A 26095-nucleotide genomic window follows, 5' to 3' on the forward strand; every position below is an offset into this window, starting at 1 on the left:
CCTACTGTTTTTAACCCCCTAAGCAAAAACGACGGGATGTTAAAAGTGTGACGTGTTTGTTTGTTTGTCTGTGTGTGTGTCTGTCTGTGCCATTGTAGCTCCCGAACGGATGAACCGAGTTTTTTTTAAAGCTGAATTAGTCGGGAGTGTTCTTAGCCATGTTTCATGAAAATCGGTCCACTATGTCGAGAGTTTTACATTAGTGATCATTAAAAAAGTTGCTATTTTTAAATAAATGTACGTAATAATTGTGTATTAATACGCACTTATTTAATAATATCCGTTTTTAAACAAATACCTTAATAATCGAAGGTTAATTTGTAATTAATGTGTACCTGTGTGTGTGTTCTTGTAATTAATGTGTTAATGTGTACTTACTTGTATAATTTACACAGTTGTGCAACCCGAGGTATGACGTAAGTAAAGTTAAGGAATGTATTATTTTAATTGGTTAATATTTTTTACCAATAATCTAATAGTATTTTATTCAACAGGCGTTTAAAGGAGGTCAAAAAAGACGAGTGGCGTGGGTAACAATTTGAGGCGAAGCCGAAAATTGTTATTAAGACGCCACGAGTATTTTTTGACTCAGTTGAACACCGTTGCATACATTACTTTTTCTACGACCATGCACTTAGTTTTTTAATAGTTTTCTTGAATAAATTTCGTGAAATTCATACGATTTCCTGTATTTTGTCGCAAAGGTTTGCACTGTCAGCTCAGCGCGCAGTATCGTTATAACAATGCGTTGCCATGGTTACAAAGCCAAACAATGCGTTGTCAGTTTTTTCGATACTGCGCGCATGCGCGGAAAGTCGGCGTACGCTGGCTTTGGGGAATAGTCTTTTATGTAAGGTTTTAAAGATCTAAGGTCAGTGCGGGCAAGACCGGCATAGTTTATTTGAAATAAAGTTTGAGTGGATAAAACTCTATAATTAATGTAGTCTGGCGTAGTGCGCATGGTCCTATGGGATAGCAAATATTATATTTTACAAAGCTTTTACAATATTTTGGTGAAATAAGGTACTTTTAAGTGATAAAAATCACATTTTTTAAGGCTCGGCGGGTTGACCGTTCTCCCGCGATGAGCACGGAAAGACCGTCTAGTGCTTGTTGTCGCGTAATTTCATATGACACTAGGTTCCAAAATCTTGATCATTGTTATTTTACGTAATAACAGGGCAGAATGTACTAGATAATTAATAAAATAACGTTGAAATTTTGAACATGTAAGCATTTTTCTATTTTTAAGGCAAGACCGGCATATGTCCCGTAGATGGTGTTCATAACCTTTTCTTTTCAGGTCCAGATATTGCATAATACTGTTTTACCAACGAACACCTGCGAATACAATTAAGTCACGATATTACAGGCTCATATAAATCCAACTACTTATCTGTTTTTGAAACTTTGTTATTAAGAAAAGGTAATAGGATATTAAGATACGTGAATTAGTTTGGTAACATTTCTTAGCATTGCTTGGTTTTGCTATAGTCACTACCAGAGTTGGACAAAAAGTAACCGACTAAAGATTAACCATTAAAATAAGACGATTAATTAGTTTACATCGATTGAAAAGGACGATTAATGAGTTGTAATCTAAGATCTTCGATTAACGTTTATCGAGAATAAATTAATCGTCGACTAATTTTGACGATTAATTTTTTTAAACGATTTATTAGTCGGATAAAAGGTTAATCGAGTAATACCTGTTTCTGATCCAGGCATGATCTAATATTTCATATACGGGGTGTGAATCTAAAACGGGCGATTGAGTTCTTATGTTGACCGTTTCAAGTAGCTACGGGTAACCCGACCGAAAGTAGGGCTGAACGACTTTAGTGTCAGAGTGACAGTCAGCAATGTCATGATTTCGAATTAGCCATTAATTTTGGAATCAGCAGCCCCGAAAATCTATTGATGACACCCATGACAACTTTTATGTCAAAGTGACAGTCAGCAATGTCAGATTTCCAATTGGTCATTAATTTTGAAATCAGCACCTCCAAAAACCTATTTGACGACACCCATGACGACTTTTGTGTCAAGTGACAATCAGTAATGTCCTAATGTCCGATTCCACATTGGTTATTAATTTTGGAATCAGCACCCCCAAGAACCTATTTTACCACACCCATGACCACTTTTGTGTCAAAGTGACAGTCAGCAATGTCAGATTCCAAAGTAGTGTTTAATTTTTACCCGAAAACCTATTGATGACACCCACAATTTTGTGTCAAAGTGACAGTCAGCAAAGTTGAATTCTAAATTGGTCATTAATTTTGGTATCAGCACCCCCGATAATCTATTTGACGACACCCATGACGACTTTTGTGTCAAAGTGATAGTCAGCAATGTCAATTAACGGTCGGGTAGCCGTAAAATAGTCGGTCAAAAGCGTTTTAAAGGGTACCCATACGGTCTCTGTTGGGTAATGCTGATCATAAAAATAATGACCATCTTGAAACCCTACTCTTTTTTTAAATATTTGTCGCCGCATGTTGCACAATCTACATATACTTAAACAAAAATAATAAAAAACGGGTAGAACTTACGATAATTCTACCAACTTAAATATGATGATGAATAGTGCAGTGTAGGCTTACTTCTGTTCACCTCTTATCATTCTTCACAACCATAACTTAATCAAAACTGTATTTCGAAGTTAAAATCAAAAACGGTACAACTATCATAAGCCAAAAACGTACCTATATATTGATATTGTTTACACTTGACTTATTTCCAATAAAGCCTAAAAAAGGTTGGCAACTCCTTGTTTATCATATGCCGGTCTTGCCTTGCTCTTTTATGCCGGACTTTCTGAGTAGGCACAATTTCGAAGTTACATATTTCAGAACATAAAACTAGAAATTGAGCGAGTTTTGAGTAGATTAATAGTACTAGTCAGAAAGAACGGTTATTAAATGACTACGTTACATACATGATATACAAATTTCGACTGCTGCTATTTTATTTTAATTTTTTGCGGAACCATGTTGAACTCGATGTTCGAGTTCGAAACACGAATCAAGTTTATTGTTAACTAGTGTTCGTCCTAGGGATATTTATTGAAGACCAATGGATTAAGGATGAAAAACTGCTATACCTCCGGAGGTGTGAGAGGCGTAGATATATAAACACAAAAGTTATAGTCAATAGACGGTCTTTCCGGGTAGACGGTCTTCCCCACACTGACCTTACTAAAGAAATAATTAGAAAATAATAATAAAAATAAAAGAACCCAATTATAAAAAGAAAAAACCATCTAACAAATCCGCCTGCGGCATGGTGCCCATTATGCTGGCGGCATTTCCTCGCTGTATCGCCAGTGCGATACGTTGCGAGAAATACGCGCCAGCTCTAGGGTCTCCAGTAGAGTCGATAAGCCGAGCCGACAGAGCTCCCACAAAGGCTTTCATGTCGGCCGACCAAAGACCCAGTGTCTCCATAGCAAGCGCCGCAAACTCGTAGTCCTTAAGCAAGGACGAGTATTTGCGGCGCTTGAGAATCTGGGCCTGGTCAGCCGCACCACCGGCCTGAGTGCGGGTCGCCTGGATATGGGACTGCGCGAAGGTATCTACGCAAGTAGCGTCCCATACCAGGGCTCTGCCTAGTTTCCACGGCACCAAAGTGGCCCCGTCGGGACGCTTGCCATCGTCCCTTACCATACCTGTGGGTTCGAGAACTGCAGGCACAGAGGCGGTGGCAAGCGAGCGATGGACCAAATCATTAATGGTGCCATGGCGAAACAGGCGACCGGCGCTTTTGCTGCATGAAAGTCCATGTCGGCCCAGCTCATCGACATTTTTGCCGCAGGAGCACTTGTGAGGGATACATATTTTGGACCCACAAGCCTTAAGCATATAGCTATTCTCAAGCTACTTGGGTCCAAAACAGTGCCAATCTGTCGCGATGGAAGTGCCCGAAGCCAGTGGCCGGACTCGGGAACTGAGACGGCGAGGAATCGGGCACGTTCAAAATCGTCCGGACTCTCAACCAGTAGTGTATCATGGGCTGCTTTTAGGAGGGGAGAGTCCCAAGCCCGCTGGCTGTGACGGGCGACCGGGATGTCCGCACTTGGACATGATTCACACCAGGCCTACCTGGCCTCCTTCAGACTCGCTATCTCATCATCAGGTATCTGAGTACGGTTTAAAATAATACCGACGAGAGACAGCGAGCCGTATACAGAAGCCAGGAAAGCGGGTAGAGCCGAACTGGTCGAAGTGCGGACACCCAGACCACCAAGCCTTACAGGAAGAACCGCTTGGGCCCACGACCTTGTATCAAGATGGATGTTGAGAGTTTTGGAGAGAGTTGCCTGAAGTGAGGAATCTATGGAGGACAAAATAGATGGAAATTTCCAAATTGGGCAACTGCGGAGTAAATACATGAATTTAGGCGTAAATAAACAAAACGGGATAATGAAAAGGGCCATATGGGGAATAATTTGAAATAGAAGATCTGAGGTGTTATTAAATAAATTCAACTTACAGTTAATAACGGGTTCGATCGATTCATCAAAAATAGGTGAGCCTAAAAGAGTGAGGGATGTTTTCGAATGAACAGAAATATTTGGTAGAATGGCGTTGAAATTGGTTAAAATGTCTATTTTTGTATTCAAGGGAACGTGATCTGGAATGTAGATTTCGCATTTGGTAAAATTTAAAGCCAGGCCGATTTCTGAGAATTTATCTATGATAGACTGTATATCTTGTAGCACGGTGGGTGCGTCCCCGCCGAGAGAGCCATCATCCAAGTACCACAAGTTGAATTTAGAATTTAGATTAGAAATGATGGGATGGATGACTAAACTAAAAATTGCGGGCCCAAGGGGTCGCCCTGTTGGCAGCCCATACTTGATAAAATTGATTCATTGCCAAACAATAATTTTGATGGTGCTCCGTAGCACTGCCAAAGGTATGTGTAGATTTCAGGCAGTTCTTTTTTGACTTGAGCTAACAGAGCACCGCGGTTGACCGAATTAAACGCATTTTTGACATCAATTTTTACAAATACATCGTAGTCCGGACGATTGAGGAATGTGCGCGCAGTGTGCACAGCCGCCTCGCAACCCCCCTTTACGCCAAATCCTAGCTGCCGAGGTTTAAAGATGTTCGTTAATCTTTGATTAAATTGTTTGCAACATAATTTTGATGTTAAACGTCTGAGGGTGCAGCCAACCGCAATGCGGGCGGATGCCACCGTCCTTCTTCGCCAACGCCACTAGGTTGGCGCCGTATAGTAGTGGGACAATATCCGTGTTTACTCGGCCTGAAAGCATTAGGTTACTTAATTAAAGATGTTATTTCTTTGAGTAGGGCTGACCTCGCATCTCCCAAATTAAATATTTAATTCCGCATGTCAATATAAATGATATATGTTATATTATTGAATAAATGGGAAATTGTATAAAACACACTTGTGCAAATTCACAATAATAAATTGGGGTATAAAATGGTGTTTTTCGGCCATTTATGGCAGTGGGCGAGACTTCGGCAAAATGAAGGGGCTTCTGGTACTGATTTCGACGGTATGTACAATTTTAATCATAACCTAACCTCAAAATATAATTTTGAAAAAAAAAAAAAACCCCGACAGCGGACCGATTTTCATGAAACATGGCTAATAACACTCCCGACTAATACCGCTTTCAAAAAAAAAAAAACTAGGTCTAAATCGGTTTATCCGTACGGGGGCTAATACAATCCCACATACCCCGACCCTGTCGTTTTTGCGTTGGGGGTTAAAGGAAAAAAAATTAAAAATATTATATTGACCAAGAAAATGTAAAATAGAGTATGTATAGGCTAAGCCTGTATTGTGGAAGTCAGCTACATAAGACATTTTTTTTAAAGTTGTCAACCCCACTTTTATTTTTTAAGCGATTTATACTCAGAATCGCGAGCTCTTTCGATCCTGATAGGAGAAAAAAAATGTCCATAGATTTCCATACATTTTTCAAACCTTCCATTCCGTTACCGCCATACAAAATGTATGAAAAAATGGTAGCGGAATGGGAAAAAACCTTGGGACACTTTTTTCTCCTATTAGGTTTGAAGGCCCTAGGTCACGCGGCCGCGGTAGGCCTAAGAAGCGCTGGCTGGACGTCGTGACAGCGGACATGGAAGAGAACAATCTCTTACCTCAGGATGCCGAAGACCGGGCAAAGTGGAGAAGGCTGAGCAGGAAAGCGGACCCTGGCGCTAGGCCGGGAAAACGCTAGGTTGAAGAAGAGGTTTGAAAGACCTCGCGATTCTGAGTGGAAATCAAATAAAAATTTCCAAATCCAAAAAAAAGTGGGGGGGGGGGACAACTTTGAAAAAAATGGCCCACTTGCATGATATTTATTTAAATACCTACTTATTTATCTGATTTCAACAATGATTGCCAATGAAATCGACAGTTCTGGGTTCAAATCCCGGTAAACCTTTACCGGGATTTGAACCCAGAACTGTCGATTTCATTGCTATGGTAGGTAGCTAGCCTATTACGTACGTACACCACAATTCAACATCGCAGAGTTGACTTCTACGACACCCACGGGTGGTAGGTAAAGGCCTAATTTCATCTCGAGGTTAATAATTTACTCTTTTTGTCCACAGGTGGCGTTCGCGTCATCCACACCAACATTTGGGCTCCTTAACGGTAAACAATTTTACTAGAGATGCACCGAATATTCGGTTACTATTCGGTATCCGGCCTATTCGGCCCTTATTTTAATATTCGGCCGGATACCGGATAGTGACGTACTATCCGGCCGGATACCGGATGTGCTATTTTTGATTGAATGATTTTGGAGTAGACAAATTAAATGTAAAAAAAAACAGTTACGGTTATAATTTATAATACTTAATAATCTTAAAATATTAAATTATAATATTAAAAAAAATAAACATTTAAACAAAAACGGACTCCGCGCGAAGTTCACTACGAAACAAGTCAAAACCTGTGGTATTGTAGGTAAAATTCTGCTGGCCGAATATTCGGTATCCGGTATCCGGCCAAACAACTATTCGTTGCATCTCTAAATTTTACTTAAAAATATTATTATAGCTTGAAAAACATTCGTTAAGTAACTTTTCTTCCCTGCTATGAGGGAGCAAAATCGCACTTTTCTGTTCATTTGCTTTCTATTGCCGCTTCACGGTAAAACGGAGCGACGAATTGTCGTGTTTTTTTTTTTAAGTGGACATAGTTAAAGGGATGGAGAGTGACATAGGCTGCTTTGGGTTACCCTCATCTGGCAGAATCCGTGTCCGAAACACACTTCGCATAACATGTTTCGCAGAAACACTTTCGGTCGAATGGTAATTTTGCAGAAAACTTAGTTGGCATTTTTACTACCACGCATTTATAAGATACATTTGGCAGAATATAACAATATAGAATATAACATATATGTATAATAAAACATTACAGAACATTACTTTGGTCGACTTTGGTTTAGCATAATTGTATGTACCATAATAATCTTATAGCATAATATTACATTAGCAGAATTATTACTCGCTATCTGACTGATAGCGAGATCAGAAAAGAAAAACTGCCCCAGAGTCACCGTTAGGTACGACGACGAGCGAAGCGAGGAGGAGTGTTAGGTATCTTGCATCCCCAACACATTCACCTCGATATCAAATAGCAAATTACAACTTTATGCCGCCTAAATGTTATGCACAAATATTATCTGCAAACGTATTGTTCGACTAGAAGACTATTATGCTCATCGACATTATGACAACAGACGATTCGGTATTATAAAAATCTGCGACGGGATTTGTGCCAAAGCATATTCTGCGTAAGGTGTTTCTGCCAAACTTGACTTCTGCCAAGAACCAAATATATGCGTAAAAAGTCTCTGCCAGATAATAGTGAACCGGCTGCTTTTTGTCTCTTTCTAACGCGAGCGAAGCCGTGGGCAAAAGCTAGTACTTCATAAACATGAATTAAATGTCATTTATAAAGAAAAAGTGACCAACGCCTCCAAGTGTCCCGAGCTGGAATCGAACCGGCGTCCTCCGTTTACCGGACGGATGCCTAAACCGCTCGGCCATCGGGTCACGAAGGCAAGGGTCGAAAATTCCAAGTATTTGACATTTTATTTCATTTGGGTTAAATTGTGGCGTAGGCGAGAGGCTGGCAACCTGTCACTGCAATGTCACAGTTTCGTTTTCTTTCAACCCCTTATTTGCCAAGATGTAACAGAACAAGCGTCTATGACGAGGAAATTGACTCGTTATTACATATAAAACTTACGGCGAATCAACTTTTCCTTGACCAACTTTTTGGTGCATATTTCTTTTGGGATTTCATTGGATATTTTGACAAATAATATCTTTGAAGCTTTATCACATGTTTAGTCACGTTTTCACTCATCAAATTCACTATTATTTGATGCAAAACAGGCTGGGAAAGCTTATTTATCAACAAGCTACGTTCACGTGTACGGAATACTGACACTGACAGCTGTCGTCTGAGTAAGGTAACTGTACACTATTCCGGGATAGTAAAATGTGGTACATTATTCCGGGATACTTTGGTTTTTGTCGCAAACTAAGGAAACTATCAGTAAAATCTTAATTTAAGGCAGTATTTTATTAACTATAGATCAAATAGAACCGAAAAAGTCGATTTTCGAATATCTATCATATCTTTTGAAGCCGTGAGGTACCTCCAAACGCGTCAGTCGCGACCACGCAGTGGTTTCTATGGGCGTGTTTGACGGTGAGCTTAACGCGGCAGCGGAACTTCTTAAGGGTTTACTGTGATGCGGTTAAGTTTATTTATATTAAATTTGTATCATAATTGTCTTATAGTTATTAAAAGACATTTATATCATCTTTTAAAATTAATTTAAAGCATATTTTAATTAAAATACCCGCTCCCGGAATAATGTACACCATTTTGACGCGGTGTACATAATTGCGGGAGTATCCCGGAATAACGGAAACACAGTCCGCAATGTTTTTATGTTTTATTACTATTTGCGGTGAAGTATATTTATATATTTGATGTAAATTTATTGAGTAAAGATTACAGATTATAGTGACATAATTACGGTACATATATTTTTTAGATTTAGTCTCATAACTGAGTACGAAATGTATACTCGTTGAGTAATACGTGCGAAATATTGGAGTGTGGCATCGACATTAAATTTGTTTTATTTCACAAAATTAAAGCACAAATGTTACTTATTTCGATGTTTTGAGTATAATTGTTATATAATCTTCCAATGTACTAAGAAAAAAATCTTGTTTGTCTTTTAATATAGCCTTCGTTTTGACTGCCGTAATTAAGTACACGACTTTATATGAGTGTATCTTATTCCGGTATGCCTATATAAAGTATATTAAAATATAAAAACACAAAATAAGGTATAGAGACCCAACTATTATGTTTTTAAACTTTCTTAGTTAGCTAAAAATCTTTATACCGCATATTGGTTTGTCCGTCAGTCAGTCTGTCCGTCTACGATTTAGCTCAATCATTATTACTACTAGAAAGCTAAAATTTACATGAGGATAATACATAATAGGATAGACATATATAAATATAAAATAGTACAAATTAGTCAGACAGTCAATCTGTGTAAGAACGGCCTATAATATTTATTTATTTAGTACTATTTATTTATATATACATACTTGAATAACGTATCACCACCATATATGTATACGGTGTAGCTCAGTGATCACCAGTACCAAAAAACTGAAATTTTCACGAGTACCGTGCAATTTTTATAACCGGCAATAGCTTCTGGATTGAAATTAAATTTTGAAAAATAAAACCCCGACATTGTAAAGCGTTTTTCATCAAACATGGCTAAGAACACTCTCGACTAACTTCAGCTTTCAAACGAAAAAAACTAATCTAAATTGGTTCATCCATTCGAAAGCGATGCCTTAGACAGACAGTAAAACTTATAACACCCTGTCATTATATCATACAATAGTTATATTTCCCATCCCACCCCAACCCATCAAAACATTGCCAATTATAAAAAATACACTCTGTATAAGCATCTATCAAAACGATATGTGCATTTATATATTTATGTAAACAATATTTTTAATTAGTTTTTTACATTATGCTTCAACAACGTGGACTTTAAAGGTATCCCGTAATTACGTACAACGACTCCCGGAATTGAAGCCATACCAAATTTGTATCCCGGAATAATGGGCAAACTAAGGGTTAAGTAAAACAACGGTAATTTCTATAAATTAGAAGTTACGATGCAAAATAGTGTCTTAAATCCATCGTAGAAGACTTATCCTTAAAATAAAATAATTAACACGACTAGAAACTTCACATTTTTTTTACAATCCTCACTCAAAGTAGGAAACGTCTTAAGTTCCCGTAATATGGTACAGTTACCTTAGCGTTCCAATATTACATCTTGGTTTCAAATACATGTTAGGAAAATTGGTAAAGGTTAATTTTGAACATAATTCCTGGGAAATATATTTAGAATGCAATATTTGATGTAACTTTTAGAAAGAAATTTGATATTTTACCACGGATTTGATATACAAAACTGGATTAAAACCTTTGATAAAGTAATATTTGTATATTTATATTTACCATAATATAAAATGTTTCCTTACGTACTAGAAATCAATAAAAGATATCTCCACCTTGCTCTAGAACACGTGCAATCATGCAGGTGTTACTGTTGAGAAGCAAAAACGTACATGCTGAGATGTCTTGGACATTAATGCCTAAGGCGTACGACTTAGTAAACAAAACAGTTACGACCTTTTTCTTATAAGTGTAATTTAGCGGCTATCCATTGTTATTTGTCGCCAGTAGCTCTTTTGTCGCTCTTTTGTAGCCCTTTTGTAGCCCTTTTGTAGCTCTTTTGTCGCTCTTTTGTAGCCCTTTTGTCGCTCTTTTGTAGCCCTTTTGTAGCCCTTTTGTCGCTCTTTTGTAGCTCTTTTGTCGCTCTTTTGTAGCCAGTCGCTCTTTTGTAGCCCTTTTGTCGCTCTTTTGTAGCCCTTTTGTAGCCCTTTTGTCGCTCTTTTGTAGCTCTTTTGTCGCTCATTTTTATCTATAAAAGGGTCGGAGCGAGCCGACGCGTGTCATTCTTAAAATATCTATAAGACTAACAGTGTCTCTGGCTTTCGTGTGTTACTGGTGAGTGAAGTTGTTCTGCTATTATTTCTCTGTTTGTTTTTACTTGGAAATTATTCTAAGTGATTGTAAACATTGAAATTGTGTCTCTGTTTGATTGTGCGGGGACAATATCGTCGTACAGTTGAACCTAGACCTGTGGTGGAATTGCTTTACCGTCAGTTGTGGGGTTATTTTAGTGTTCTATTTATAGTGTAGGGTTACATTTAAATTGATGTGTATAGTGAAGTTTTCTGTGCTTTGTTTCATGAGTGCCGTTAAGCAATACAAAGACTGGGTCGATGTATGGCTGGTGCTTGGAGATAAGTCTGTGTTTGGTTTTGTAGGGAGTAATTCTTGCAAAACTAAGCTTAGATTATAGCACATAAAGGAAACTTCACTCGTTTGTTTAGTTGGTCAGTAAAATTGAATTTAGTAATTTTCTATGGGGTTATTTTGTGAAAGTTATAAGCCAGATCATTGTTTGTGACAGACTGTTGTCCGGCTAAGCGCTTTATACCTTGCGGCTGTTAAACATAAGGCGTTTAGGGGTCTTTTTGTTCCAAGTGGAGGGCTTGGACGCTTTTCTATACTTACAAAAGCGTATTTTCTCACCGGTCTCAAAGAGTCCAACTGTTAGATGGAAGTGAGGACTTTCACGATTGACGAAAGGCATTAGGAGTAATCCTTGCTCACTGAAGTCGGCAGTATTTGAGGCTGGGGTCCTATATATATTTATATTTATTTACTCGGTGCTCTAGTCCATGCTGGCGTTGGTCGCTGGGGATTTCGGTTGTGATCGATCCACATTTAAGTAAAGTTTGATCGCAGCTGGGTCTCTCATGTGGCTGGTACTGGTGTGTCCTAGAATACTGGATATATACACGGATAGGGCGATCTACTCTCTGCTACCCTAGCCTGCGGGCAAAAGCAGAGGGGGGGATCAGAACTCAAGCCTATAGGTTGCCTATCTCAGCTTCGCTGGCTGAACTGTACAGCTTATGGTAGGGATACACTTGTGCATATTCTGAACATTAGATCTATGGTAAGTGATGGTCTGTGTTTCAGATATGCTAGAATAGGGAAAACGATAGGAATAGGGTAGAGTCACACACTATTTCTATAAAAGTAGAGTTCTTTTATGATTGGTCTTGGAATATAATTGGTCAACGTGTATTGTGGAGAAATAATTTAACTACTACTATTTATATGGTTTAAATGGACTTTAAATGTGGTGTTTACTATCTTAAAATATGTGGTAAAACTGGTAATTTATAAAATCTCTTATTACTTAATTTATTTGAGTGAAATTAATAATTGTGGTAGCAATTTCTGATTTTTCGGTGTGGCTGCGGGACACTTAGTGTTGCTAACTAGTTTTTCAAGGTAAATTCTATCAAATTGGCTAGGGAAACAAACTGTCTTTGGAATAAAAGGATTTGTTTGTTATAGGGCCCAGTGGCATGCGAGCGCCGTCCACTGATGGAAAGTCTAAAGCTTAGAAAAGTTTGACTTACTTATTCCTTATAAAAGTTAGCAACTGCTCGGTGTTTCGATAAAACATTAGAAAGATCGAGAAGTTATGGTCTATTAGCAGTAATCGGGAACGGGGGGTTTAGCTAGGGAAAAGAAACAAAATAAAAAAGGGGTTAGTTTGTAGATAGATAGCCCTTCAGGCTTACTCGCTTAGGATGCCCGATAATGTGGTTTGATTGGGTCTAAGGATTCCAGACGGTATCGCAAGTTCTCACCCCAAACCGGAATCGAAAATAGAGCGTAGCCGATGTTTTCTAAAATATTTTTTAATATTTCATGTATGTTTCACTCACTAACTTTTATTCTAAAATTTCTTCATCACGTCATTAATTTTCTCACTCATAACTTTCTAGGCCTAAATCTGATAAATTACTCTTCTATAACACTATATTATTATGCTACTATTAACCTTTATTCTTCTTTAAAATATAAATAAATAAAATTTTAAAAATTAGTCAAAAATACAGCTGATACTCATTAAAGGATCTGTGTTATTGCGGATCACATCGAAGGGTTCTACTTATTCACGCTAGACGATCACAAGGCCAAATTTACGGGATATATTTAAAGGGGGGTTAGCTATACTGTTGGTTAGTCAAGTAAGTAAGTAAATAAATAAGGTGAGCGGAGATTTAGTTACAAAGAGTGGCACTGAAGCTTTAGTAGTTTCATGTGTTCTGCCTACCCCTTCATGGGATACAGGCGTGATTGTATGTATGTATGACATTTCCGAAGACTATTTTGCCTATGTTTGAAGGGGCCTTTGTTTTGAACTCTATTTTGTAATTTGTAATTTATAATGTTGATTTCTCCGCAGCACTTGGTGGTGGCGCTGGAGGCAATGTTCTTGGATCAGTGCCCGGAGCGGCCGGAGGTAAAAAAAACTTAATATACAGCGTGTAAAGTCGCCGTCAATAGAATTTGTGAACAATGTAAACAAACCTTGTAGTCAAAATTTCTTTAATAGCCATTCTAACTCATCAGATACTGACTTACTGGCTAAATCCATGTGTTATTTAATCAATTCAATTTGACGACCGGTCTGGCTCAGTCGGTAGTGACCCTGCCTGCTGAGCCGCGGTCCTGGGTTCGAATCCCGGTAAGGGCATTTATTTGTGTGATGAGCAATGAGCACAGATATTTGTTCCTGAGTCATGGATGTTTTCTATGTATATAAGTATGTATTTATCTATTTAAGTATGTATATCGTCGCTTAGCACCCATAGTACAAGCAGTACAAGCTTTGCTTAGTTTGGGGCTAAGTTGATCTGTGTAAGGTGTCCCAATATTTATATTTATTATTTATTTATTTATTACTTATAATTCATCTCACATTATGATCCTCAACCTTTAAAATAATAAGATTGTGCTAAAATATTGATATTTTATATAATGGTTTGTTTACATTGTTGACAAGTTCTATTGACAGCGATTTTAAGCATTATACGGGCAATATTTTAAACCATACTTGCCATTTTATTCAAAGTGGTCCCATTTTTCTGGATTTGGATTTTTTTGTGTGGTTTCCATTCAGAGCGAGCTTTTTCAATCTTAATAGGAGAAAAAAAGTGGATTATGCGACGTTCTTGCCAATGTCACTTTTTCCTATTCGCAATTCTGGACAATCTGAATTCTACGCAATTAGTATTTCACCTCATTCGCTATTGTGGACAGTAATTACTTGTGAACAGTGGCGATTCTTCCTGTTCGCAATTCTGCACATTCTGAATTGCACACAATAGGTATTTCGCCTCATTCGCTTCTGTGCACAACCATTATTTGTGTACAGTAGCGATTCTTCCTGTTCGCAATTTTGCACAATCTAAGTTCTACACAATAGGTATTTCGCCTCATTCGCGTCTGTGCACAGCCATTATTTATGTACAGAATAGTTTCTTCCTATTCGCAATTCTACGCAATCCGAATTCGACGCAATAGGTATTTCACCTCATTCGTTATTGTGCACAGTCATTATTTGTATATAGTACAGTTTCTTCCTCTTCGCGATTCTACGCAATTCGAATTCCACACAATAGGTATTTCGCCTCATGCGCTATTGTACACTGTCATTATTTGTGTACAGTATAGTTTCTTCCTATTCGCAATTCTACGCAATCTGAATTCGACCCATTAGTATTTCACCTCATTCGATTTTATGCTCAGTCATTACTTATGTAAATTAGCGATTCTTCCTGTTCACAATTCTACACAATCTCAGCTTCCTCAATCCCCGCAAACACGCACAAATAGAAACGCAGAAATCTCCTAACATGAGCGGAGTTTCTTTCTGATCTATTATCAGCAGTTCTACTTCATCAAATGTCACAGTGTGAACTATCATACCATGAAAAATACGAACGTTTTCCGAAAAATACGAAGGAAAAGCTTTTCGCACTACATCTGTAATTATTTAGTAAACATTGGCCTATAGTCAGCAAACGTTCGATTTTAACATTTTTTTTACAAGATATATACAGTGCGTATGACGGTAGTTAATATTAATAATGCTATATGGAGCTTTGCCTATGCTAGGGCGCCGTGGAAAGCACTTTCTGCGTTTCTATTTGTGCGTGTTTGAGGGGATTGAGGATGCTGAGATTGTGTAGAATTGCGAACAGGCAGAATCGCTAATTTACACAAGTAATGACTGTGCATAAAATCGAATGAGGTGAAATACTAATGGGTCGAATTCAGATTGCGTAGAATTGCGAATAGGAAGAAACTATACTGTACACAAATAATGACAGTGCATAATAGCGCATGAGGCGAAATACCTATTGTGTGGAATTCGAATTGCGTAGAATCGCGAAGAGGAAAAAAATTTACTATATACAAATAATGACTATGCACAATAACGAATGAGGTGAAATACCTATTGCGTCGAATTCGGATTGCGTAGAATTGCGAATAGGAAGAAACTATTCTGTACATAAATAATGGCTGTGCACAGACGCGAATGAGGCGAAATACCTATTGTGTAGAACTTAGATTGTGCAGAATTGCGAACAGGAAGAATCGCTACTGTACACAAATAATGGTTGTGCACAGAAGCGAATGAGGCGAAATACCTATTGTGTGCAATTCAGAATGTGCAGAATTGCGAACAGGAAGAATCGCCACTGTTCACAAGTAATTACTGTCCACAATAGCGAATGAGGTGAAATACTAATTGCGTAGAATTCAGATTGTCCAGAATTGCGAATAGGAAAAAGTGACATTGGCAAGAACGTCGCATAATCCAAAAAAGTGGAATCCCAAGGTTTTTTCCCCATTCCGTTAGCACTTTTTCATACATTTTGTATGGCGGTAACGGAATGAGAGGTTTAAAAAATGTATGGAGGTCTTGGGATATATTTTTTCTCCTATCAGAATCGAAAGACCTCGCGATTCTGAGTATGAATCGCGTAAAAAATACCCATGTTACAAAAAAGTGGGGAGAGGGTTCGATCTAGGACAAAAAACATGAGACAAAAAAATGGTCCCAAAATTTTCTATTATTTTGCATACCTTCCACTTTGTAATCGCTGTACAAAGTGTTTGAAAAATGGTAACGAAGTGGAAAAAATAAATTTGGAACCCTTTTTTCCGCCTAGTAGGATGAAAAGGGCTCGTAATTGTGAGTAGGAAAAACGGGCCGAATTAATTTGTATGGATAAATAAAATATATCAATTTTAAGTAAAAGTTATCTAATTCCATTTTTTATGTCTTTTTTTTTATTATTATTATAAATGGGCTTACTCTTGACCACCTATACTATACTCACCACCGTTAAGAGGTTCGCCCGTATTAGGTTTACACCTTGTATATTTTATTTAAAGTCACACACAGGTCGAACGCGATTAATTAACATTATTTTTACCTTTTTTCCCAACGTTTCGGCCAGGTTGCACTGGCCGTGGTCGCGGAAGACTGACGTCCCAGCAAAGTGTCACCGGAGATGTAAACAACACAAAACTACCCGATATAACACAACACCAAACCAACCCGAACCAAAACCACCAAACCAAACAATAACTAAAAGCGGGTAGATTATATTTATTTGTCTACCCCGAACATTTATATAAATTAATATCGGGTAGTTTTGTGTTGTTTACATCTCCGGTGACACTTTGCTGGGACGTCAGTCTTCCGCGACCACGGCCAGTGCAACCTGGCCGAAACGTTGGGAAAAAAGGTAAAAATAATGTTAATTAATCGCGTTCGACCTGTGTGTGACTTTAAATAAAATATGTGTACAAAGCGCGAGAACTTAAAGTGTTACCCTGTATATTTCCTTTAATTAGATTAGAAGAGACCACTTGAATTTTTTCATCAATAATGCACTCGCCAACGCCCAAAACATTAATTATTTTAATTTTCATAATATTTTTAACCCCCGACGCTAAAAAATTTGTCTGAGTGTGTGTCTGTCTGTGGCATCGTAGCTCCCGAACGGATGAACCGATTTAGATTTAGTTTTCTTTTGTTGAAAGCTGAGTTAGTCGGGAGTGTTCTTAGCCATGTTTCATGAAAATCGGTCTACTATGTCGCGGTCGGGGGTTTTTTCAAAATTGTAATTTGGTAGTTAGGTTAGGTTATTAAGACGGTCGTTAATATTTTACATTATTTATTTTCAGGACTACCAGGAGTCGGTGCTAGAGGAGGAGGTAAAACAATAATAGTAAATTTTTCACACCTGCAGTGAAATAAATATTCGCATGACTTAGCACCTACTATACATTTTTGAAAATTTAGAATACCTAACGTTACTAAAAAAAGTATGTAGTTTTTGGTTCTAATGTAAATATTAGTACACCCTGTCAAAAAAGAGTCCACGTGTGAGTGTGTACGGGAAAACGTCCCACTTTGTCGATTGCTATAAAGCCGCTTTGTCAGTTTATTCATATACATATTCACAGTCAAGTAAATCTTGCCTTAATGGTAACCGACAACGTGGTACGTTTTACTAAACACACTCACATATTTGTATGAGAACAGTAAGTGTTCCTATGATTGAACAATTTTATTCCATTTCTGCTATTTTTTGTCAAGATGTATATTGATAAAATTTTTCTTTACTTATTTTTTTTTTAATAGACAAATACTACACTTTAATCAAAAGTAACTTAAAATAAATATTTACAAATAAACTAACTATTAATAATATTCACAGGTCTTCCCGGACTCGGTGCTGTGGGAGGTAATTGTCCATATTGCAGTATTACTACACCGTGTTTTTTTGTTTACTTTTAAATTCGACACGTCTTTAAGTACATTATCGGGAACCACCTTTTTGTAAAATTCGAAAAACATTAGCTTTAAATACATGCATTGTCTCAGGAAGAGAAAACGAAAAAAGAAAACAAAAATCCTTTTGTATGAGGAATATCATTCAATGTGTGATAGCGAGCAGCGATCCTTAAAATGTATCAGAAGATTCTGAAAAAAAAATACAAACGTTTTTACTGGCATTTTTCAGGGGTGAGAAATAGAACATTCTAAATTCGAATAATAAGTACCTAACAGCCTAGTGTAGATTCTACGTCAACGAACGTTTCTTTTTTTTTGCCATTTTTGGCATTTTTTTTTATTCTTAGGGAATTAAGTCAATTGTAGGTATACCTACTTAACCAGAATCACGAGTAATTCCCATCTCAGTAGGAGACAACATTTTTGTTACTTTTCTCTTTTGTTACCCCATACAAAATGTATGAAAAATAAGAAAAAATCGTATGGAAGAATTTTTTTACCAAATAGGATTGAAAAAGTTATTGAATTATGATTAGGAATAATAGGAATATTTATGATTAGGAATAATAAAAATATAACATTTCATAAAAGTGAAAACTTTACTGTATGTAAAGTTCATGTAAATGGCAAGAATGTGAACAATGAGTATTTTTTTACTTTTTTTTCTAGACCTATCCAAATACCGCATCCAAATCATCTCCGCACTCAAAGGCGCTAAAGAAGACCGATGGGCAGGTTCCTTCAAGAGATCTTCCAAGAACTCTGACAGCGAATATGACAACAGCTCGAACAGGAGATCAAACTCTAACGATGAGTCTGACAGCTCAAACAGCAATTCCTCTAACAATGAGGAGTTCGACAGCAACTCTAACAGGAGATCTAACTCCAACGATGATGAATCTAGCAACTCTAACAGACGATCCAACTCCAACGATGAGGAGACTAACAGCGCCAACAGGAAATCTTACTCTAGCAATGATGAATCTAACAGCTCAAACAGACGATCCAGCTCAGAAAATGATGAATCTAGTAGCTCAAACAGGAAATCTAACTCCAGAAATGATGAATCTAATAGCTCAAACAGACGATCCAGCTCAGAAAATGATGAATCTAGCAACTCTAATAGGAAATCCAACTCAAATGATGATGAATCTAGCAACTCTAACAGGAACTACAACTCAAATGATGATGAATCTAGCAACTCTAACAGGAAATCCAGCTCAAATGATGATGAATCTAGCAACTCTAACAGGAAATCCAACTCAAATGATGATGAATCTAGCAACTCTAATAGGAAATCCAACTCAAATGATGATGAATCTAGCAACTCTAACAGGAAATCCAACTCAAATGATGATGAATCTAGCAACTCTAACAGGAAATCCAACTCAAATGATGATGAATCTAGCAACTCTAATAGGAAATCCAACTCAAATGATGATGAATCTAGCAACTCTAACAGGAAATCCAACTCAAATGATGATAAATCTAGCAACTCTAACAGGAAATCCAACTCAAATGATGATGAATCTAGCAACTCTAACAGGAAATCCAACTCAAATGATGATGAATCTAGCAACTCTAATAGGAAATCCAACTCAAATGATGATGAATCTAGCAACTCTAACAGGAAATCCAACTCAAATGATGATGAATCTAGCAACTCTAACAGGAAATCCAACTCAAATGATGATGAATCTAGCAACTCTAACAGGAAATCCAACTCAAATGATTATCAATCTAGCAGCTCCAACAAAAATTCTAACTCTAATGGTAGCTCCAATGGATCTAACGACAACTCTAGCCAAGACTCCGACGATGACAGTAATTAGATTAGATTAGATTAGATATATTTATTTCACAACATGATTACAGTACAAATTACATTTATGTCAATTTATAAGAATCTATATTGTGATCGTCAAAAAAGTAAAAGAAAACGGTATCAATATAATTAAAATAAGTTTTTCTACTCCCGTACTGTTATTCGTGAGTTACCAGGTCGTGCATAGAACTTTAAAACCCTACATAAAAGATGTCAGGACAAGTCTATCTAGTCTATACCCTGAAAACATTTAGTAGCAGTAGCACGATATAGCTGTTACAGTTCAGTAAATACATTGCTACCAACTTAACAAACCAATTCGCAGAGTCGAGACTCCTTCGTTTTCTGCTGCGTTCATTGGCGACGCGTCGAATCGCATTCAAATGTATGAGAACTCGATTCAACTCGGCTCGATTCGTCTTAGTGGCCAGGCTTCAAAGAACCATACCATAGACAGTTTTATTTTCATGTTTGCACTCAAACTGCATATTCAAAATGGTAGGCGGTCCACTAGATAACTAAGATGACTGAAAGTAGGTATTTGTTGATTTTTAATTTTCTTTCAAAATAAGTGCTTGGTCGTAGAAAAAGTATTGTATGCAACGGTGTTTAACTGAGTCAAAAAATGCTCGTGGCGTCTTTATTAACAATTTTCGGCTTCGCCTCAAATTGTTACCCACGCCACTCACCTTTTTTGACCTCTTTTAACCACCAGTTGCATAAAATACTATAAATTTGCAGAATATGAAATGATCACCAAAAAAAGGATCGTCAAGTAATATGAATAAAAATAAACACAACAATGTCAGAATAACAATAGGATAGTGAGAATAATAAATTATACTAGTCTAGAGCCAATTTGGCCACAAGTCGTCTCCTTCACGATTTTCGTCGACATCTCTTCTAAATACCTAAAACAGGTATGGATATGTTCCTCGTTCTCTCCAGATTACGAATTGACCTGTTTTAGTTTAAGGAGGGGGGGACGGGTCGAGAAAAAGGGGGAAAGATGGCGACCGACCATCATAGATATTTATTCACATCTCGAGTCCTATGGCACCAATCTGTTCGTGCGAGGTGTCATTTGAAAGCTTATTAAACCTACTTTAATTGTTTTCAAATAACTATGCTCATAAAAGTAACCGTTTAGGAAATATTTGAAAATATGTGTTTTTTTATCGCGCATGAATTGCACAAGTACTAGTAAAAAATGCGTCTAACTCAATAAACAATAACTTTACCGCAATTGATGTTATTATAAAATTTTTGCGTCTATTCATGCTCTTTCTAAAAATATAAGTTTCATTGGTATATGACAATATATAACCATGTAATTAAGAATTTTGTTTGGCAGGGGTTATCCTCCAGGTCGCATAAACGGGCGCTGACCGTAGTAAAGTATTCAATATTTTTGAGGTCTTATTTTACGGATCCATATGTGAGAGGTATCGTTTGAAAGATAATTGAACCTACTATAATTTTTTACACATAACTATAGTATTAAAGGTAGCTGTTTACATAATATTTGAAAATATGTGTTTTTTATCGAGCATTAATCGCACAAGTACTGGTAAAAAATGCTTCTAAGTCAATAAACAATAACGTTACCGCAATTGATGTTATTATAAAATTTACGCGACTATTCATGAGCTTTCTAAAAATATAAGTTTTATTGGTAAGTGATAATATAACCATTAAATTAAGAATTTTGTTTCGTAGTGGTCACTCCGCCGGTCGCATAAAAATGAGCGCTGACCGTAGTAAAGTATTCAATATTTTTAAGTTCTTATTTTACGGATCCATATGTAAGAGGTATAATTTGAAAGAAAATTAAACCTACTATAATTATTTTTGAATAACTATAGTTATAAAGGTAGTTGTTTACAAATTATTTGAAAACATGAGTTTTTTTTTCGAGCACGAGTTGCACATATACAGATAAAAAATGCTTCTAACTTAATAAACCATAACTTTACCGCAATTAATGTTATTATAAAATTTACGCGAAATTTCATGCGCTTTCTAAAAATATAAGTTTTATTGGTGTATGATAATATATGACCAAGTAATTACGAATTTGGTTTAGCAGGGATCACTGCGCCCTGTCACGATATTGGGTGCTGACTGACCGTCGCCAAATTTTCTACGTTACTCAGATCCTATTTTACTGATAAATTTGTGAGAGGTATCATTTGAAAACATATTATGCCTACTATCTTTATTTCTAATATTTCAAGTCGAAACTGTAGAAGTTTACAAAATATTTGATTAGTAATATGTGTATTTTACTGTGCATGAATAGCATTGGCATTGATAAGACACGCTTCTAGCTCAATACATTATAGTTTTCCGCAATTGAAATAATAACAAAATAAACGGAAAATGTATGACTTACACAAAAAATAAGTTTGGTTTGTATTGCATAAACAATTAATTTGAATTTGTTCAGCTCACCTACTGCGCACCATCATATAAATGGATGTCCACCGTCGTTGCCTTTTTTCATGATTTTTCAGATTTTATTTCACTAATCGTATATTCATAATAAATATAATCTATCACGTATCGAATTTACTTATATACTTAATTGATCAGTAAAATAAAATCTGTAAAATGATGAAAAAATTAAGGCAACGGCGGTGGACATCGGTTTATATGACGATTGACCGTGCGCAGTGGGTATGGTGGACAAATTAACATTAATTGTGCAAAACTAACAAAACTCATTTTTTGTAAAGGCCATACATTTTGCGGTTCATTTCGTTATTATATCAATTGCGGAAAAATATAATTTATACTCTGTCAAACAAATCTGTCAGTAAATAAGAACAAAGAAAACTATAGGTATCCTCTTCTATAGCACCCTAAAGAAAAGGACGCATATAATTTTCTTTGTTCTTATTTACTGACAGACTTGTTTGACAAAGTATATTGAGCTAGAAGCATGTTTCACTCGTATCAGTGCGAATGCTATTCATATACAATAAAAATACACATATTGTCAAATATTTTGTAAACTTCTACAATTACGACTAAAATTATTAAAAAGTAACGATAGTACGCATAATATGCTTTCAAATGATACCTCTCACAAATTGATCGCTAAAATAGGATCTGAGAAATACATAAAATTAGGCGACGGTTAGCACCTATTTACGTCACGGGGGTGCAGTGACACCTGCTAAACCAAATTCGTAATTACTTGGTTGTATAATATCATACATCAATAAAACTTATATTTTTAGAAAGCATATGAAATGTCCTGTAAATCTTATCATAACATTATTTGCGGTAAAGTTATTGTTTATTGGTCATGCACCAAGATACAATCTTAAAAATTATGAAAACGGCAACGAAAATGGTCATCCATGTATATGACGGTGCGCAGTGAGTATGATGGATAAATTAACATTAATTGTTTATGCAATACTGACAAAACTTATTATTTGAAAAGGTCATATATTTCGCCGTTTATTTTGTTATTATATCAATTGCGGAAAAAATATAATTCATTGCGCTAGAAGCATGTTTTACTCACATCGGTTCCAATGCATATTATCAAATATTTTGTTAGCTACTACAGTTACAACTAAAATTATTAAGAACTAATGATAGTACGCATAATATGCTTTCAAAAGATTCCTGTTAAATAAAATAGGATCTGAAAAATATAGAAAATTTGGCGACGGTCAGCATCCATACGTGGCCGGGCGCTGTGGACCCTACTTAACCATATTTGTAATTACTTGGTTATATAATATCATACACCAATAAAACTTATGTTATTAGAAAGCGCACGAAATTCCGCGTAAAGCTTATACTAACATCAATTCCGGAAAAGTTGTTTATTGATTAAAAATCATTTTTTACCAGTAGGTACTTGTGCGACTCATGGTCTATAAAACACATATTTTCAATTTTTTTCTAAACAGCTACCTTTATGATTATAGTTATTTATAAAAAAATATAGTAGGTTTAATTAGCTTTGAAACGATACGTCTCGCATATGGATCCGTAAAATAGGACCTCAAAAATATTGAATACTTTACTGCGGTCAGCGCCCATTTCTGCAACCGGGCAGAGTGACTCCTGCTAAACAAAATTCGTAATTACATGGTTATATATTATCATATACCAATGAAACTTATATTTTTAGAAAGAGCATAAATAGACGCGAAAATTTTATAATAACATCAATTGCGGTAAAGTTATTGTTTATTGAGTTAGACGCATTTTTTCTAGTACTTGTGCAATTCATGCGCGATAAAAAAACACATATTTTCAAATATTTCGTAAACGGTTACTTTTATGAGTATAGTTATTTAAAAACAATTAAAGTAGGTTTAATAAGCTTTCAAACGACACCTTGCACGAACAGATTGGTGCCATAGGACTCGAGATGTGAATAAATATCTATGATGGTCGGCCGCTATCTTTCTCCCCCCCTTTTTCTCAACCCGTCCCCCCTCCTTAAACTAAAACAGGTCAATTCGTAATCTGGAGATAACGAGGAACACATCCGTACCTGTTTTAGGTATTTAGAAGAGATGTCGACGACTTTTTGTAAAAGAGGTCGTTTGGTCCCTGACTATACAGTTATGTCAAAAAAATCACTTATTGAATACAGTGGGTTATCCAGTAAAAAGTTTCTTAATCGACGTTTGAATGTTTCATCCGATGTCTCTAACCTTATTTCTGCCGGTAATCGCTCATAATAAGTCGGGCCGATGACACGCGGATTCTTTGTTGCAAGTGCCATGCGACGTGGAACTGTTCTTAGTCGACCTGTAGTTCTAATGTTTATACCGGATACCTCAACGCGTTTAAACGAGGATAAGTTATTCCTAACATACATTATAACTTCATATAAATATATTGAATAATGAGTCATTATTTTGTGCGTCACAAACAGGCCCCTGCACGAGTGTCTAGGCTTCACACCCGCCAGTGTTCGTATGGCCTGTTTTTGCATAATGAATACTCGATTGGCATCCGTTGAGTTTCCCCAAATGAGTATTCCATACGTCATTAGCGAGTGGAAGTGAGCATAGTAAACCGATTTTAATGAAACATGCGAAATAAGGGGTTTCAACTTCCTCAACGCAAAGACTGCACTACTCAATCTTTTGCATAGCTGGTCAACATGGCACTTCCAGTTTAGATTCGAATCCAACACAAAGCCTAGGAACTTCGCTTCACTGCACATTGGCATGGGGCAGTTTACTACAGATGGGGATACAGTAGTTGTTCGCCCTGAGAATAGCATTACGTTGGATTTGTTGACGTTAAGGAGTAACCCATTTGCAGCAAACCACTGTCCCAACTGACTACATGCCTTGTTGATGTACTCACCAAGCTGTTCGTATGTTTCCGCGCTGATTACGACCGTAGTGTCATCTGCAAATAGTACTGACAGCCCGGCGGTAATGGCAGATGGGAGATCATTGACGTACGCCAAAAACAGAGTATTTCCAAGGGCAGATCCTTGGGGAATTCCTAATTTGACTTGGCCAATGTCAGACTGGAACCGCTGGCCATTTGAGGACAGTTTAGTTTGTTTTTTGTCCTATTCTTGTGTGTACATGTACGTACGTGTTTGTGAGCGTCATGAATAAATGTCTTTTATCTTTTATCTTTATCTTTATCTTTAACCTGTTGTCTTCGATCTAGCAAAAAAGAAGCAATCAAGCGATGTGCCTCATCTTTTATTCCGTAACATTTTAACTTATTTAACAGCATTGTGTGGCTTATTACGTCAAAAGCTTTTGATAGGTCACACATAATACCGGCCATTTTTTGTCGCCTGTCTAAACCCGTTATAATAAAATCTACAATTTTGTGAGCTGCAGCGGTTGTTGACATATTTCGTCTATAAGCGTACTGGTGTGGAGTAAGTAGACTATTACGTTCCAGGTATGACATCAATGTTGATGATAAAATAGACTCCACAATTTTCGAAATGGTAGGTACTATGGTCGCCAACCCGTCTGCCCAGCGTGGCGATTATGGGCAAACCCCCCCTAAATGGAAGCACAAATAAGGTCACGGCCCCCAGTTCCCGGCAGCTCCGGTATTCCTGGTCTTGGTGGCGACCACGGTAACGGCGGGGCGGGGGGTGCGAAGAATCTCCGGGTTACGGACGGCCACCACAACCGACTGACCCTGGCGACGTTTAACGGACGCACGCTTCGACTTGACTCGCATCTGGCGCAACTCGAGGTGGAACTTGGGAAGATTAGGTGGCACATACTAGGGTTATGTGAAGTCCGAAGAGAGGGGGAGGACACCATAACTCTCGAATCAGGCCACCTATTGTACTTCCGAGAGGGAGACCAACAATCCCAAGGTGGCGTTGGGTTTCTGGTTCACAAGTCCCTCTCTGACAACGT

General features: G+C 37.1%; 1 protein-coding gene and 1 non-coding gene across 3 annotated transcripts; one reads left to right on the top strand and one right to left on the bottom strand.

Annotated features, from left to right (window-relative positions):
- The first annotated feature begins 5463 nt into the window (after positions 1-5463).
- Positions 5464-19835, top strand: LOC125239352 (dentin sialophosphoprotein-like). 2 transcript variants are annotated; one of them, XM_048146908.1, is made up of 7 exons: positions 5464-5533; positions 6606-6648; positions 13469-13525; positions 17269-17298; positions 17805-17831; positions 18551-19021; positions 19106-19835. In XM_048146908.1, the coding sequence occupies exons 1-7, from the start codon at positions 5504-5506 to the stop codon at positions 19711-19713; spliced, it is 1266 nt and encodes a 421-aa protein (XP_048002865.1). In that variant the 5' UTR covers positions 5464-5503; the 3' UTR covers positions 19714-19835. The 2 variants fall into 2 exon arrangements, with proteins under 2 accessions (XP_048002865.1, XP_048002864.1); XM_048146907.1 differs by having other exon boundaries at positions 18551-19835.
- Positions 7989-8060, bottom strand: Trnat-ggu. The gene has a single exon. It is a non-coding gene; the product is annotated as a tRNA-Thr (tRNA).
- Positions 19836-26095: the final 6260 nt, after the last annotated feature.

The sequence above is a fragment of the Leguminivora glycinivorella genome, chromosome 25 (assembly GCF_023078275.1).
Source record: "Leguminivora glycinivorella isolate SPB_JAAS2020 chromosome 25, LegGlyc_1.1, whole genome shotgun sequence".
Classification (NCBI taxonomy): Eukaryota; Metazoa; Arthropoda; class Insecta; order Lepidoptera; family Tortricidae; genus Leguminivora; species Leguminivora glycinivorella.